Genomic DNA, 18,363 nt, shown 5'->3' with positions numbered 1-18,363 from the left:
ATTTCGCAACAAAGCCTCCTTCACTCATGCCGCCAAACATACCCTCGTAAAACTGACTGTCCTACCGATCCTTGACTTCGGCAATGTCATTTACAAAATAGCCCCCAACACTCTACTCAGCAAACTGGATGTAGTCTATCACAGTGCCATCCGTTTTATCACCAAAGTCCCATATACTACCCACCACTGCAACCTGTATGCTCTCGTTGGCTGGCCCTCGCTTCATATTCGTCGCCAAACCCACTGGCTCCAGGTCATCTATAAGTCTTTGCTAGGTAAAGCCCCGCTTTATCTCAGCTCACTGGTCACCATAGCAACACCCACCCATAGCATGCGTTCCAGCAGGTATATTGCACTGGTCATCCCCAAAGCCAACACTTCCTTTGTCCGCCTTTCCTTCCAGTTCTCTGCTGCCAATGATTGGAACAAATTGCAAAAATCACTGAAGCTGGAGACTTATATCTCCCTCACCAACTTTAAGCATCAGCTGTCTGAGCAGCTTACCGATCACTGTACCTGTACACAGCCAATCTGTAAACAGCACACCCAACTACCGCCTTCCCATATTATTACTTACCCACTTGCTCTTTTGCAACCCAGTATCTCTACTTGCACATCATCATCTGCACATCTATCACTCCAGTGTTAATGCTAAATTGTAATTATTTTAGCCTCTAGGGCCTATTTATTGCTTACCTCCCTACTCTTCTACATTTGCACACACTGTACATAGCTTTTTCTATTTTTCTTTTATTTTGTGTTATTGACTGTACGTTTGTTTATGTGTAACTCTGTGTTGTTGTTTTTGTCGCACTGCTTTGCTTTATCTTGGCCAGGTCACAGTTATAAATAAGAACTTGTTCTCAACTGTCCTACCTGGTTAAATAAAGGTGAAAAAAATATTTAAAAAAATAAAACATAACAGTAGCTTTACTGAAGGAGAATTCACCACAGCCACTAGATGGCAGCGTGGCATGTAAAATAGCCTCACTAAAGTTAGAGCTCATCAAGTCTCCTACCCGCTCCTTCCAAGCAACACATTCATGACTAATTCAACCTTTTTCTGGGTCAAAGGACTGAAGTTCCAAAAATCTCTTCTGTTTATCGCAGAGGGAACAAGTTTTCAGCGCACAGTCAACAGATTGTGCCACTCCCAAGGCTTACTTAGCGTACCCTCTGACAGCCTAGATACCAGGCCAAAACCCATACTGTATTGTGATATTTGACAATGTGAATATGGTATGAATGCCAATGCCACACACACACACACACACACACACACACACACACACACACACACACACACACACACACACACACACACACACACACACACACACACACACACACACACACACACACACACACACACAGTCCCAGAGCCAAAGCCCCCATGTCTTAGAGCTCTGGCCTGGCCTGTGGGATGCTTGCCTCACTGGATGAGCTCAGACCCTCCTAAACACACCCTACCCTCCACCTAGAGTCCAATCCTGGGCCTGAGAAAGCTGAGACCCGAGTGTGGACAGCTCCAAAAAATTCCCAGCTGCGTGTGTGTGACGTCTGACTGTGTGTATGTGTGTGTCACACATCTGTTTGTGTGTGAGAGAGCTGGGTGTCTACTTTGTAACCAACAGAAACATGTCCACACACACACACAAGCACACACATGCACACATGTAGAGCCCATAATGAGAGCAGAACAACAATGGGGAGAATTCAGTCAACTAGGATCAAGCCATTTTATTCTATGAAACTTGAAACTTTGTGAATTATAGGTTTGAATGCCTGTGTGTGTGTGTGTGTGTGTGTGTGTGTGTGTGTGTGTGTGTGTGTATGTGTGTGTGTACCTGTTCAGACAGTGAGCTGCTGTACTTCTTGGACATGCGTTTTCTCATGGTCTCTTTGACGGACTTGACCTTCTTCCCCAGAGAGATACGAGACGTGTTGGGAGACTTGACTACCTCCCGGTATACAGCCTCTGGATCCTTACTCTGAGAGAAGGAAGGAGGGAGAGTGGAAAGAGAAAACAGAGACAGAAAGAGAGAGAGAATGTGTTTGAGTCCACTTCTCTCAGCATTGCGCCCCCTCAACCCTGAGTCATCAGTAATGTGGTAGTACTTACATTGTGCTCTGAGCCTGCACTGACCACATGGAGTGACCTGTTGGACAGGTCAAACCCTCCAAAACTACATGTCCTCTGTTAAAGGGAGAGGAAGGAGAGCCAGAGAGAGAGTCAGAGAGAGAGAGAGAGAGAGAGAGAGTCAAAGAGAAGAGGAGAGTCAGAGAGAAAGAGAGAGTCAGAGAGAGAGAGTCAGAGAGAAAGAGTCAGAGAGAGAGAGAAAGAGAGAGAGAGTCAGAGAGAGCGAAAAAGAAAGAGAGAGCGAAAGAGAGAGAGGTAGGAAAGATTTTGAACGAGACAGAATTAAAATAAATTAGAATCTATTCAAATGACATCAACTCTCATCCATGCCCAGTATGAGTCAAATCACAATGATTCATGCTTGGCGGAGTCATAATGGCAACAGGATGATTCAGGGCTGTATGTTATATATGGGTTTGTGAGAGTTACCGCCTGGCTGTACGTGTATGTCATGTAATGGCCTCATATGGGACGGGCAACAGAAGTGACGTGATGTGAAACTGAAATGTATTTCTGTTTATTACATAATGTACATTAGTTATTGTGTGATCAAATTTAAACGAGATGTTTGATCATCCATGGAGAATTGAATGGGAGTCACTGTTATTCTGCAAGTTTATGTTACTTTAATGGGAAGCAAGCACAGAGTGAAATTAAATGAAATAATTTGGTTAGATGTGGTCACACTGAAATATAACAAACTATGGCCCAACGCAACCATTCCCTTGGGTTTAATTACGAAGGTAGGTTCTCTGGAAACACAAACATTGAGATATGAATACCTTTACACTGGGTTAGGTTATAGAAAGGGGAGGATTGGCGGGAGGTTAGGAGAGGTAACTTCTCACAGAAAATATAATGTATCAGACTGAGGGATATGCAGGGGGTTATCTAGATTCTCTCTCCATTTGATAAAGATAGAACCAGCCATGAGGGTATGAGGAAGTTATTGCGGAGGAGAATGATAGGTTGTTTTATAATTGAACTAGTTTTGACCTCCAGGCCTCTCTTTGGGTTAGAATTGTACTAAGAAGCAAAAGCACTGATGCATACACACCCCATATATAGTATCTCAGGTAGTGAAGTGTTACTAATTAAATCTGCTCTTCCCGTTACAGGGCATTCCTAATTTACGCTAGCAGTTTCCGACAACAGTCCCAGGTTTCGTTTCATCCTTGAGATGACTTGTTTTATGGTATGTGTGAGACCCCCGTCTCTATCGTGTCCATATCCGCAGTTCCAAAGTGTGGCAAAGAGAAGCAATTGAGAAGGCGTCCAAAAAGAAGTCTACAGATGGAGCGATGCTGGTGGATATATTCAATGGAATGGTCATGCACTCAGAAAACCATCTTCCACATGACAGTAAAAAATAAAAAAAAAGAGAAAGAAAATTCCACTACATCTGTAACCATGCCGACGAAGGCACGATCAAAAAGATAAAACCCCAAAAAAGAGAACTGAAGGAATGAATAAAAATGTCTATGGATGAAGAACCACATCCAATGATTGACAAGTGAAAGCCAGTATTCAGGCTTCTTCAAGGCTGCAGAATATCTCTGTTTAACTTCACTGTGTCGATCTAGATTCTCTTTCAGTAGGATTCCTACTATCAACACTAAAACTTCCATGCTAGATTTGTATTGACATGTGATCAAACTTTCACACACTGACCAAACCTTATCATTACATCTGTCTCAATGATATGTGGAGGCTTGTTTGGCCTGGCCAGTCCAGACCATCTAGCTGGGCTTATGGCCACTGTCACAGTCCCAGATCTTTTTCCTTTTCTTTCACACTGAGCTGGAAAAGAGATCACTCTGTTCCCCTTCTACTGAACCCAGACACACAGAGGAGAGAGAAGCTAAGAGGAGGGAGGGATAGAAAAGGATGGAGAAAGCTAGAAAGAAGAAACGAGAGAGAATGTGTCTGTCAAGTGTGTCTGTCAGCCCCTGAGCAGTGACCCAACACAACTGTGTCTCTGTCTCTTCCACAACCGTGTCTCTGTCTCTTCAGTCTGTTCTGACTCAGCAGACTCCCGACAGGGTTTGGGCTGGGTGACATTTTCAAATGCCAGTTATACATCCTCTGCTGTTACACTGGTATCCACTGTTAACCTCCTAAGTGGAACACCCCATTACTATTTCATTTCACATTCAAATGAACTAAGACGCCAAAAGCTTTCATATTTAAAGATTGTGTAATGTTCTGTTTCTTTATGGAGTCTCTGTTAAACTACCCTTCTTGCTGGATTAAAGCAGAGAAGAAGGAAACATCATCCACCCTGTGTCTGTATCTAAGCCTCAGGGTTACTCTGCAGCCTTGGAGGTGCCTTGGTCCGCCTGGCCAGGCGGAGGCGCTGCCTAGCCCGCCCCCGCCCTGCTGTACAGTAGAACTCACAGACTTCTGCTGGATGCGTAAGAGCACGCGCTTGGTGCAGCGGTCCACGCTGGCCGCCCACTTCCTGTCCGCATCCCTGTCCTCCTCCAATAGGCAGCGGCGTTCGGCACGGCTGAGGGTGACGGGCCGGACCAGCTGGGCCCAGTTGAGGTGGCCGTAGAGGCTGCGCTCCACCACGTACGTAATATTCAGTTCGCTCACCGCCGTCCGGCCACGGAGCCTGCGAGGGGGGAATGCCCAGCCCCCACACCCCCCTCCACCCAGCGTACCACCTTTAGCCTTGGCCAGGTCACAGCGGGCGGGGGGCGAGGGGGAGGAACAGGAGGAGGGCACCCCTGGTGTTTTGACACAGTTCCGGGAGCGCTGGTAGAGCAGGTGTTTGGTGGAGTAGGCATAATTGGGGTCAGGCTTCCTGAGCCAGCTGGTGTGGTGACGGGCGTGTTTGGGGCTACCTTGGGAGACATCATCGAGGGCAACAAGGAGGCAGGGCTGGGGGTGTGGTTTGGGGCGTGGCCGGGTGAGGCCGTAGAAACCGTAGAGTGTGTCATTACTTACCCCATGGGAGAGAGAGGTCAGGGCTTTCCGCATCTCGCCCTCCGTCATGGAGTGCGACACCTTCTCTTCGGCCTCGGCACCACAGCCGTCCAGCTCTGAGAACGAGGATCCACTACCTCCCACCCCGACGGCTCCCAAACCCTCAGGCCCAGCAGCGAGTCTCCTGGGAGGCCGGATGAGGCCGTGGGTGCTGCTGGACTTAGAGAAGGCCTTGACCAGCTTGTGTCCGGACCAGGTAGTGTCCAGGCTGCTGGTGGAAGGGGAGGTGGTCAGGCTGTCTGTGTCCCCATCCAGAGAGAGCTGGTCCTGGGTCAGGGAGGACATGGAGGCATCCTGGGGCAGGCTGGACTTCTTCAGGACCCCTGTGTACAAGGCTGTGTTGTCCTCACAGGTAGGGGATGCCTCCAAGCTCAGAGAATCTTCAGGGAGGAGAGGAACATCACATAATTTATCCATTACATAGTAACCTCAAAAAGAGCAAAAACACTTCTATCCCATTCACATTTCCACTGAATGTTTACAAAGTGCTGCGGAAAAATGGAATTTCTGTTACAGAATTTCTGTTACGAGATTTCTGAATATACAGTATGGAGTCCATACTAACTCAAACGGTGTATTCAGAAATCCCTATGGACATGTGCCGTACCTTCGGAGCCGTGTTTCTTGCCCTCTTCCACCTTGATGAGTTTCTTCCTGACGCGGCGGGTAGAGTTGACCAGCTTGTGGAGCCGTTTGAACTTCATTGAGTCCTCTGTCTGCTCATCATCAGACTGCTCCCGAGACTGAGAGGGAGAGAGGGGACGTCACAGGAAGTCCAAGACACACTGTCGTACAGGGACCCCCAGAACCCTAGCCATAGCCCAGTGACCCATATCCACACACAAGAGGGGTACTAGCCTACAAATCTATTAAGTCTTCAATTGCTCTTTTCCAACCTTTATGAAACAACATTGTGGTGTGGGTGTCATTCACTGAAGTCTTGAGGAAACTCACATCCCCATTCATTCATACACGTAAAGCACAGCGTTTTGGACGTAGGGTCACATGGTGACAGTTATGATGCACATTTTAGGATGGACATAGTTAGTGATTTGAGAGTATGGAGGGAGAGTTGGGGGGTTGGGGGAACATATATAGTACTGTAGGTCACATTGTAGGGCACATTGTAGGACACATTGTAGGACACATTGTAGGACATTTGCATTGCATGACATTTAATATTAAAAACATATTCAGGTCACATGAAAAAACGAGCCAAAACAACAAAAACCCTGAACCAGAGAGGACGATGAGGAGTTGCCACAGATATTCACCACAGATATTCAGGGAGCTTGGTATGTGTGGTGTGTGTGTCTAGATCAGGCTCTAGACTGAGTGCTGCCTGTTGGAATGAGCCTGGAGCTGTTTATTACCCAATAGACACTAAATGGAGGCTCCGTGGCATTGTGCTGAGGTACACAGAGCTCCATTATGAGTGTGTGTGTGTGTGTGTGGACTGTGGAGAGAGGAGGGAAGTTCAATTGGGCATTACGACGGCATTAAATATCTCTACAGTGGAGCAGAAACAGAGGGAACAATGATGTCACCAAATGGTTCATTAATATGATGATGATGTCACCAAATGCTTCATTAATATGATGATGATGTCACCAAATGCTTCATTACTATGATGATGATGTCACCAAATGCTTCATTACTATGATGATGATGTCGCCGGAAGCTTCATTAATATGATGATGATGTCACCAAATGCTTCATTACTATGATGATGTCACCAAATGCTTCATTAATATGATGATGATGATGTCACCAAATGCTTCATTACTATGATGATGATGTCACCAAATGCTTCATTACTATGATGATGATGTCACCAAATGCTTCATTAATATGATGATGAAGGCGCCGGAAGCTTCATTAATATGATGATGATGGCGCCGGAGGCTTCATTAATTTGATGATGATGGCACCGGAAGCTTCATTAATATGATGATGATGGCACCGGAGGCTTCATTAATATGATGATGATGGCACCGGAAGCTTCATTAATATGATGATGATGGCACCGGAAGCTTCATTAATATGATGATGATGGCGCCGGAGGCTTCATTAATATGATGATGATGGCGCCGGAAGCTTCATTAATATGATGATGATGGCACCGGAAGCTTCATTAATATGATGTTGATGGCACCGGAGGCTTCCTTAATATGATGATGATGGCACCGGAGGCTTCATTAATATGATGATGATGTCACCAAATGCTTCATTAATATGATGATGATGGCACCGGAAGCTTCATTAATATGATGATGATGGCATCGGAGGCTTCATTAATATGATGATGATGGCGCCGGAAGCTTCATTAATATGATGATGATGGCACCGGAAGCTTCATTAATATGATGATGATGGCACCGGAAGCTTCATTAATATGATGATGATGGCGCCGGAGGCTTCATTAATATGATGATGATGGCGCCGGAGGCTTCATTAATATGATGATGATGGCGCCGGAAGCTTCATTAATATGATGAGGATGGCGCCGGAGGCTTCATTAATATGATGATGATGGCGCCGGAAGCTTCATTAATATGATGATGATGGCACCGTAGGCTTCATTAATATGATGATGATGATGATGGCGCCGGAAGCTTCATTAATATGATGATGATGGCGCCGGAAGCTTCATTAATATGATGATGATGGCGCCGGAAGCTTCATTAATATGATGATGATGGCACCGGAAGCTTCATTAATATGATGATGATGGCACCGGAAGCTTCATTAATATGATGATGATGGCGCCGGAAGCTTCATTAATATGATGATGATGGCACCGGAAGCTTCATTAATATGATGATGATGGCACCGGAGGCTTCATTAATATGATGATGATGGCACCGGAAGCTTCATTAATATGATGATGATGGCACCGGAAGCTTCCTTAATATGATGATGATGGCACCGGAAGCTTCATTAATATGATGATGATGGCACCGGAAGCTTCATTAATATGATGATGATGGCGCCGGAAGCTTCATTAATATGATGATGATGGCACCGGAAGCTTCATTAATATGATGTTGATGGCACCGGAGGCTTCCTTAATATGATGATGATGGCACCGGAAGCTTCATTAATATGATGATGATGGCGCCGGAAGCTTCATTAATATGATGATGATGGCGCCGGAAGCTTCATTAATATGATGATGATGGCGCCGGAGGCTTCATTAATATGATGATGATGGCGCCGGAAGCTTCATTAATATGATGAGGATGGCGCCGGAGGCTTCATTAATATGATGATGATGGCGCCGGAAGCTTCATTAATATGATGATGATGGCACCGTAGGCTTCATTAATATGATGATGATGATGGCGCCGGAAGCTTCATTAATATGATGATGATGGCGCCGGAAGCTTCACTAATATGATGATGATGGCGCCGGAAGCTTCATTAATATGATGATGATGGCACCGGAAGCTTCATTAATATGATGATGATGGCACCGGAAGCTTCATTAATATGATGATGATGGCGCCGGAAGCTTCATTAATATGATGATGATGGCACCGGAAGCTTCATTAATATGATGATGATGGCACCGGAGGCTTCATTAATATGATGATGATGGCGCCGGAAGCTTCATTAATATGATGATGATGGCGCCGGAAGCTTCATTAATATGATGATGATGGCACCGGAAGCTTCATTAATATGATGATGATGGCACCGGAAGCTTCATTAATATGATGATGATGGCACCGGAAGCTTCATTAATATGATGATGATGGCACCGGAAGCTTCATTAATATGATGATGATGGCGCCGGAAGCTTCATTAATATGATGATGATGGCACCGGAAGCTTCATTAATATGATGTTGATGGCACCGGAGGCTTCCTTAATATGATGATGATGGCACCGGAGGCTTCATTAATATGATGATGATGGCGCCGGAAGCTTCATTAATATGATGATGATGGCGCCGGAAGCTTCATTAATATGATGATGATGGCGCCGGAGGCTTCATTAATATGATGATGATGGCGCCGGAAGCTTCATTAACATGATGATGATGGCACCGGAGGCTTCATTAATATGATGATGATGTCACCAAATGCTTCATTAATATGATGATGATGTCACCAAATGCTTCATTACTATGATGATGATGTCGCCGGAAGCTTCATTAATATGATGATGATGTCACCAAATGCTTCATTACTATGATGATGATGTCGCCGGAAGCTTCATTAATATGATGATGATGTCACCAAATGCTTCATTACTATGATGATGATGTCACCAAATGCTTCATTACTATGATGATGATGTCACCAAATGCTTCATTACTATGATGATGATGTCACCAAATGCTTCATTACTATGATGATGATGTCACCAAATGCTTCATTACTATGATGATGTCACCAAATGCTTCATTAATATGATGATGATGTCACCAAATGCTTCATTACTATGATGATGTCACCAAATGCTTCATTAATATGATGATGATGTCACCAAATGCTTCATTAATATGATGATGATGTCACCAAATGCTTCATTAATATGATGATGATGTCACCAAATGCTTCATTACTATGATGATGATGTCACCAAATGCTTCATTACTATGATGATGATGATGTCACCAAATGCTTCATTAATATGATGATGATGTCACCAAATGCTTCATTAATATGATGATGATGTCACTAAATGCTTCATTAATATGATGATGATGGCACCGGAAGCTTCATTAATATGATGATGATGGCGCCGGAGGCTTCATTAATATGATGATGATGGCGCCGGAAGCTTTGGGGGTGCCTTGTAAGGATCCCCCTCTACCATCAGTTCTATTAGCCAACGTGCAATCATTGGATAACAAAATGGATGAGTGCCGATCAAGGCTATCCTACCAACATGACATTAAAAACTGTAATATCTTATGTTTCACTGAGTCGTGGCTGAACAACAACATGGATAACATACAGCTGGCTGGGTTCTGTGCATCGGAAAGATAGAACAGCTGCCTCCGGTAAGACAAGGGGTGGCGGTCTGTGTCTATTTGCAAATAACAGCAGTAAATAACAGCTGGTGCATGCTCAGGCCCCTCCTGTACTCCCTGTTCACTCGTAACTGCATGGCCAGGCACGACTCCAACACCATTATCAAGTTTGCTGATGACACAACAGTGGCCTGATCACCAACAGCGATGATACAGCCTATAGGGAGGAGGTCAGACACCTGGCTGTGTGGTGCCAGGACAACAACCTCTCCCTCAACGTGATCAAGACAAAGGAGATGATTGTGGACTACAGGAAAAGGAGGAGCGAGTACGCCCCCGTTCTCATCGAAGGGGCTGTAGTGGAGCAGGTTGAGAGCTTCAGGTTCCTTGGTGTCCACATCACCAACAAACTATCATGGTCCAAACACACCAAGACAGTTGTGAAGAGGGCATAACAAAGCCTCAGGAGACTGAAAAGATTTGGCATGGGTCCTCAGATCCTCAAAAGATTCTACAGCTGCACCATCAAGAGCATCACTGCCTGGTATGGCAAGGTGCTCTGGTCAGATGAAACCAAAATTGAACTTTTTGGCAACAATGCAAAACGTTATGTTTGGCGTAAACGCAACACAGCTGAACACACCATCCCCACTGTCAAACATGGTGGTGGCAGCATCATGGTTTGGGCCTGCTTTTCTTCAGCAGGGACAGGGAAGATGGTTAAAATTGATGGGAAGATGGATGGAGCCAAATACAGGACCATTCTGGAAGAAAACCTGATGGAGTCTGCAAAAGACCTGAGACTGGGACGGAGATTTGTCTTCCAACAAGACAATGATCCAAAACATAAAGCAAAATCTACAATGGAATGGTTCAAAAATAAACATATCCAGGTGTTAGAATGGCCAAGTCAAAGTCCAGACCTGAATCCAATCGAGAATCTGTGGAAAGAACTGAAAACTGCTGTTCACAAATGCTCCAATCCAACCACACTGAGCTCGAGCTGTTTTGCAAGGAGGAATGGGAAAAAATTTCAGTCTCTCGATGTCCAAAACTGATAGAGACATACCCCAAGCGACTTACAGCTGTAATCGCAGTAAAAGGTGGCGCTACAAAGTATTAACTTAAGGGGGCTGAATAATTTTGCACGCCCAATTTTTCAGTTTTTGATTTGTTAAAAAAGTTTGAAATATCCAATAAATGTCGTTCCACTTCATGATTGTGTCCCACTTGTTGTTGATTCTTCACAAAAAAATACAGTTTTATATCTTTATGTTTGAAGCCTGAAATGTGTCAAAAGGTCGCAAAGTTTAAGGGGGCCGAATACTTTTGCAAGGCACTGTATGTGAGTAGGTGTTGTATAGGCACCATGTGATGTGATGAGATGAGTTTGTCACAGAGCTAGTTTGGCCGAGCTGCAGTCATTCTGGGGAAAATTCCTAATTTGTTGTTTTCTCCTCTGGTTTCCACAGCAACACTGGGTCGGGTCTGGTCACAGACAGCTGGTCCACTGTTAGAGCCAGGGCACACAAGTGCACACACACACACAAGTACACACAAGCGCACACACGCGCACAAAAAAATCTCCCAGCGTGTGAGAGAGCTTGAGTTAGTGCTCAGGCGAGTCTGACTGGGCTGTGTATATTAGGCCTGGAGAGACGCTCCTCTTAGTTTCTCTTAGCTTCCCCAACCTCCTCAAGATGACAGCTGCTGGCTTAGACCAAGCCTGAGTCTAGGGATACGCACGCACGCACACGCACACACACACACACACACACACACACACACACACACACACACACACACACACACACACACACACACAGCAGAGGTTAACAGCTGAGGGAGGGATGGCTTTAACAACTGGCTCTAGAAGACACCTTCCATAGGGCTATGAGGGCGCACCGGTACCTAGTTGACACCAGGACCTCGACATTCCCCTGGACCTTCTCAGTCAGAATGATGGCTTTCTGCACCATGGGAGCTCTGTGACCTGCACATTACCCATAAATCACTCTGGCGTCCCATCAGAGCCCTCTTCCCACCACTAGTCTCAGGGGTGCGTGCTCCACACTTCATTCCTCTGTCGACAGCAGAACCCGACGACGAGGCCGGGGTCGAACCCTCTCATTTTGTTTTTGACAACCTCTCAGCTTGTAAACCCCAGAACGCCTCCCCCTCACCCCAGGACCCCTTAAAACCACTGTCCTCCCTCTACCCTAACCATACACATCTGGCTGGAATACTCTTCTGATAGTTTCCACCGCTCCAGAGGACATTACAGAGTTGTGTCTTCAGAGACTGTGCTGTAATAACAGGTCTCTGTGTGTTTGTGTGTTTGTGTGTGTGTGTGTGTGTGTGTGTGTGTGTGTGTGTGTGTGTGTGTGCCCGCTGCAGTTTGGAACCAGACCTGACTGAATCCTCCTCCAACAAGGATCATTACTGAGGTACACATAGGACATTACTGGAGTGTGTATGTTATTATTCTGGGTTATTCACTATTGCGGTGGGTGTTGGTGTTGAAGTGTGCGTATTGTTGCAGAGTCAGAGTGAGCCATTCTTAGGCAAGACAGTCCCGGAGGACAGCAGGGGGCGAAAGCGAGGCAGCATAGATTTGATCATACAGAAGAGAAAGCAGTGCTTCAATGAGTGGTCAAGGAAGACAGTTGAATGAAATGCATAATGTTGTGTTGTTTGTATTAGTCAATACCTGCAGCGGTGCGCCGCTGATGAATACATATAGGGGAAACGCTGCTCTGGTACAGTAGGGTCGTTAAGAAGAACGCAAGAAAGACACCTCTGCCGCAACATAGCCCGGGTGGGGGGAGGTGAGGAGGGGCTGACAATGACATAGTCCCTTAGACGCAGCCCTGAGGGACACCAACGTCTGGAACACGACACAATCAACCAGTGGTGCAGTCAGCGACCCCTCATTGGAACAACGTCAACTCACACACACACACGCCATGCACACACACACCGTCATTATCAGCTTTGAGTCTTGCTGCAGAAATCTTGGTGTGGTCGAGCATACATGGTGCACATACAAACTAAACCAGATCTAAAACGACCAGTAAAAACTGGTGCAAACCCGAAAGCAGTTCCCTGCCTCACAAAAATACAGAAAAAACATTGAAATTTAATTGAGCTAAGCAATTGAGTGTGACTTGTTACTCACCGCTTTAGGCATTTAGGACAGCAGACTTGTGCTTTTACCATTCCCAGGTCAGTGTAAAAAGCATGCATCAGGCTGGCCCTGTCCCATCTAGTCCCAGGTTAGTCACACGGCATATCCAGAGAGAGACACGCACAGTCACACAACATACACACTCACTGCATTGACACACACTCACTCTGACACACTCCCTGCAGCTCGTTGGCAAAGGCCGCTCTGCAGAATGAAAGCGATGGGAGAGTGAGAGCGAGCAGGCTGCTGGTGCTATTGAGCAGCAGCAGAGAGAAAAGGCATGTTGTGCCTGGAGGAGAGAGGAGAACAATCCCAGCGTTTGAGCCCCTGACCCTGCTTTGGCCCCCACATCTCTAATGGCCAGCCCTGGAATGTGGGCGCTCTCTCTCTCTCTGCTCCAGGGGGGATGAGAGAGACGGAGAGACAGAGAGTGAGAGAACGATTGGAGAGGGAGCAGGGCAAGAGGACGGATATTTGGACAGAGCAACCACAGAGCTACACAGACGCACACACAAAGAAACACACAGACACACATAGCCATTTGAAAGATGGGGGATGACCTAATTCCATTTGAAGGTGGCGGACATTACCCCCGGCACACACCCCCAGGCCCAAAAGAGGGAAGATATTTCCTAAACGGATCCATTTTAAACTGATGTTTTATCAAGCAGAGCCCCCCCCCCCTCCTCATGCTGCGTTTCAGGGGCCTGAGGGGAGTGAGAGCTCTTTGTCCTCCCTCACTTCCTCTCTTCCTCCCTCCCTCCGGCGGCGCGTACAAACAGCCCTGAAGACAGGCAGAGTGTTTCTCCGAACAATACACCTCCAGTCATCCCCCTATCCTCTCTCCCTCTGTCTATCAGACATCCCATCCATCAATCCAGTTGGACAGGAAGCAGGCCTCTGGCAGCCGAGGGCATAGAGAGGGTTAACAGGGAGATTAGCCTGCTAGGGCCCTGTCTGTCTGCAGCTCCACATCAAAGGGCAGTCAGAGACAGACTGTACAGCAGGCCAGACTCAGACCCGGGGCTGTATCTCTGCATAATGCCTTACAACAGGCCTTTCTCCTTGAAGGAATCAATTTATTACTAGAAAGGAATAGGTTCAAGGAAAACTTTGCTTGCATGTGAAAACGGTTTGAAAGCCTGACAGAATTTTGTCCAGAATGTCCACAGATCAGCATAAAGATGAGTGACTCTCTAGTTTTGTGGCTTTTGTTCAAAATAAACAAGTTATACTGCAGAGTGACCGACACATTCTTTCTAATAAAAAATAATCTAATAAATAGCCCTTTTAGACCAAGTTAATCTGCTTGTGTGTGTGTGTGTGTGTGGTAGACTGATAAACATGTCTGCAGAAAATATTGTAGCCTAATATTGAAATGCTGCTGATTTATTGATTGTGTAATGCATGGATAAGTATAAGAAATATCAGGACAACTTCTCTCTTCAATTATGAATTTTTAATTAACACTCTGGATGGTAGTCCTACACAGCTGTGGATTGGATGACTCTTCTATCAAACCTGCATCCAAACCAATCTCAGGCTGTATAAACTAATTCTGTAGGCCCAAAGGATATATCTACATTCTATTTTGAACAAAAAATATTAAGCTACTATAATGACTTTTATAGAAATATACCATTGTTATGTGGTGATTTTAGGATGCTAAATAGTCAGCAAGTGCTGTGTGTTAGAAAGTGTTAGACATACCTTTAGTCTAAATCAATGTTTATCAAAGAGTGAAATAGGCTAGTTTGTAAAGTTTAAAAAGTGGACTATTCACTGCTCTCAGTCTGGCACGCGATGATCATCCCCCAAAATTCCTCCTGCTCAAATATTTGGTCAAGAGAAATTAGGAAAATATTTTGGAAAACCTCATAATGTTCTCTGAGTCCCTGGCGGTGTAGTGTGTTACTGATGGTAGGCTTTGTTACTTTGGTCCCAGCTCTCTGCAGGTCATTCACTAGATTCCCCCGTGTGGTTCTGGGATTTTTGCTCACCGTTCTTGTGATCATTTTGACCCCACGGGGTGAGATCTTGCGTGGAGCCACAGATTGAGGGAGATTATCAGTGGTCTTGTATGTCTTCCATTTCCTAATAATTGCTCCCACAGTTGATTTCTTCAAACCAATCTGCTTACCTATTGCAGATTCAGTCTTTCCAGCCTGGTGCAGGTCTTCAATTTTGTTTCTGGTGTCCTTTGACAGCTCTTTGGTCTTGGCCATAGTGGAGTGTGACTGTTTGAGGTTGTGGACAGGTGTCTTTTATACTGATAACAAGTTCAAACAGGTGCCATTAATACGGGTAATGAGTGGAGGACAGAGGAGCCTCTTAAAGAAGATGTTACAGGTCTGTGAGAGCCAGAAATCTTGCTTGTTTGTAGGTGACCAAATACTTATTTTACACCATAATTTGCAAATAAATTCATTAAAAATCCTACAATGTGACTTTCTGGATTTTTTTTCTCATTTTGTCTGTCATAGTTGAAGTGTACCTATGATGAAAATTACAGGCCTCTCTCATCTTTTTAACATGCACAATTGGTGGCTGACTAAATACTTTTTTGCCCCACTGTATATGTCATTATGAAAATACTATCCTGTACACCACAAATATTTTAAATACAACCGGAAATGCACAGACAAGTCAAAACAATTTTGCTGGCTTACGTTTTTAATAATTTGGATCCATTTGGGTTGGATACAGACCCGACCCAATTTTGAATCTGATTCTCTCTCAACTCTGACATGTTTTGGGTCGGACCTGGTTCACCTTGGATCCGGATCGGATATAGATTTTCAAGCGAAATGACCCGATCCTATTGGGGCCGGGTAGGAATTTCACGGATCCAATTCGGTTCGGATCTCAATTTTGGGATCCGAGAAGACCTCTAGCTTGGTGTCAAGGCTGTGGCGGCACCATGCTAAAGCAGACGTCTTCAGAGCAAAAGACACTGTCAGCTAATTAATATGAAATAGGAATTGTAGCATGCTAGACATTACAGTACAGATGTCAAGGCTGCCGATCATTCAGAGGGAAGGGAGCGTTCAGCCCCAGCTATTAGCAATTGGGTTTCCACGGCAACACATATGTGCATAGAAATAGTTGGGCATTCAAGTTGGTGTTTTTGTGGTTGGTGTCGATTACCATCTTCACAGGAAGATGTGGGTCTGTGAGTTTGTATGTCCGTGCACACACACACACACACACACACACACACACACACAGTCCTCCATTCAGCCTGTCAGCCCACAAGTCCTTCCCCTGTGATCTATCTTATACACACACACACACACACATAGCCTACAGCAGCGCAAGGCTAAACCCAAGAGGAAAACAGAGCTTGCTTTGACCCAGCAGGACAGAAGCGTTTGATTTGAACCATCATCAGTACAGTACCACTGGTTCCCATCTCAAAATAACCACTCACATCCGTCCTGGGGATTCATACAACAACATGCAATATGAGGCTGTGTTCTGGGACCTGTCACTAAACCCCATGGTCTGGAAGGACACTTCAGGACTGGGAGGTCCAGAGCCTGCTCTCCACTGACCACAGCTGGTCATCTGGACAGATACTTTCAGCACTGACTTAAAGGGACATTTTACTCAAAAACGATATTTTGGTATTTGTTTCATTAGTCCACTATTGATACAGTCCCAAAATGTTTTGCATGTCAGCAGTCAAGTAGGCAAGATATTGGACTTTTCAGAAGAAAGGTGTCTCCAGCCAAATCATCATATGATGCAAAACACATCATCATGATGATTGAGACATTTTTCTTCTCAAAAGTCCAATATCTTGACTGCTGACATGCAAAACACTAAATACCAAAAGATAGTTTTTGAGTGATACTCCCCTTTAAGATGGAAGAAGGGGGAAAAGATACAGGGTGGAATCAGGACTGGGGCTGGACGGAAATCAGTTCCTAGTTCAGAGTTCATCTTTAAGGACGACATTAAAGCGTTCTATAACCTTCATTAGTAATTTTTCCTCTTCACTGCATAATCCAGGGAGGGGATGCATGCACTGATCAACCCAATCCCAGTCTCACAGTCTGCACTACACACAGAGTTGGGTGTCAACACACACGGGATGCTGGGGTATGCCATTAATTAATATCCAGGTTAGTTAGGGAAGGGACGTCACAGCTACTGGACTCATACATGTGTCCTCACACACACAAATACCCACTCCAAGGTAACATATACACACACACAGACATAATTCCAACATGAAACAAAACAAAGACGGCTGCTCCTCTGTGGGGCTTTGATCCTGAGGTGTTTGGGGTCACGGGGTGAGAGGTGAAAGTTCAGTCAAAGGTCAGAAGTACTTACTTTGCAGTTTGAGGACTGGTTTAGATTGGGAGTGGATCCATCAGTCCACTCTGCAGTGTCAGTACTGCTGGACTGTCTGCTATGGTTCTCATACTCCTTCAGCTATAGGAGAACAAGAGTTTAGAGAGAGGGCAGGGGATAATGGCCCACTCTCACTATAGAAACAGCTACCCCTCCACACACACAACCAAACCAACACCAAGACACAATGTAGATACAAACGTAGAACACACACACATACACAGGTCACAGGCCAACATAAGTGAGTTCCAACGAAACAAATACAAGACAAGACAACTGTTCACAAAGGCTGCTCCTTGATTCCCGAGTCTGATTTGTTTGAGTGTCAGTCACAGTGGAGGAGAGTAAAAGTCAGACCAGCACCCAATAACACACCAGAGATACAGGAAGAGCTGGAGGAGAATCAACGTCTGCCTTGTGGAGAGAGACCTACAGTAATTCTACAAGACTGCAGTCACCCACGTCATTCTCTCATTTACAGTTACCACAGAGTGGGAGAGGGAGGATGAGAGGAGAGGAGGAAGAAGAGAGGAAGAGAACAGAGAACAGCAGAACAAATGACCGGGAGAGATGAGAAAAAGTGAAGACGAATTTGACAAACAACCAGATGAACATAGACAGAGAAAGGAGAGAAGAGGAGACAAGAGGGACCACTGAATGCCACTCCAGCCACCACATCCACCCAGAGGACAAATCCAG

At 45.3% G+C, this 18,363-nt stretch overlaps 1 protein-coding gene across 6 annotated transcripts in view; it reads right to left on the bottom strand.

The window, feature by feature from the left end:
* LOC110522376 (SAM and SH3 domain-containing protein 1) overlaps positions 1 to 18,363 on the bottom strand; it is a 295,924-nt gene that overhangs the window by 19,036 nt on the left and 258,525 nt on the right. For 4 of the 6 annotated variants that reach the window (XM_021600727.2, XM_021600732.2, XM_021600729.2 and 1 more), the window contains exons 8-12: positions 17,644 to 17,745; positions 5,739 to 5,874; positions 4,538 to 5,511; positions 2,123 to 2,197; positions 1,848 to 1,991 (exon numbers count right to left, since the gene is read on the bottom strand). In XM_021600727.2, coding sequence (XP_021456402.2) covers positions 1,848 to 1,991; positions 2,123 to 2,197; positions 4,538 to 5,511; positions 5,739 to 5,874; positions 17,644 to 17,745 — 1,431 coding nt within the window. The remainder of the gene's footprint in view (positions 1 to 1,847; positions 1,992 to 2,122; positions 2,198 to 4,537; positions 5,512 to 5,738; positions 5,875 to 17,643; positions 17,746 to 18,363) is intronic. The other 2 variants (XM_021600731.2, XM_021600728.2) reach the window with 2 other exon arrangements.

Source organism: Oncorhynchus mykiss, chromosome 4 (genome assembly GCF_013265735.2).
Source record: "Oncorhynchus mykiss isolate Arlee chromosome 4, USDA_OmykA_1.1, whole genome shotgun sequence".
NCBI classification, from domain to species: domain Eukaryota; kingdom Metazoa; phylum Chordata; class Actinopteri; order Salmoniformes; family Salmonidae; genus Oncorhynchus; species Oncorhynchus mykiss.
The sequence above is the reverse complement of the archived record's forward strand: the minus strand, read 5'-3'. Positions and strand labels throughout refer to the sequence as shown.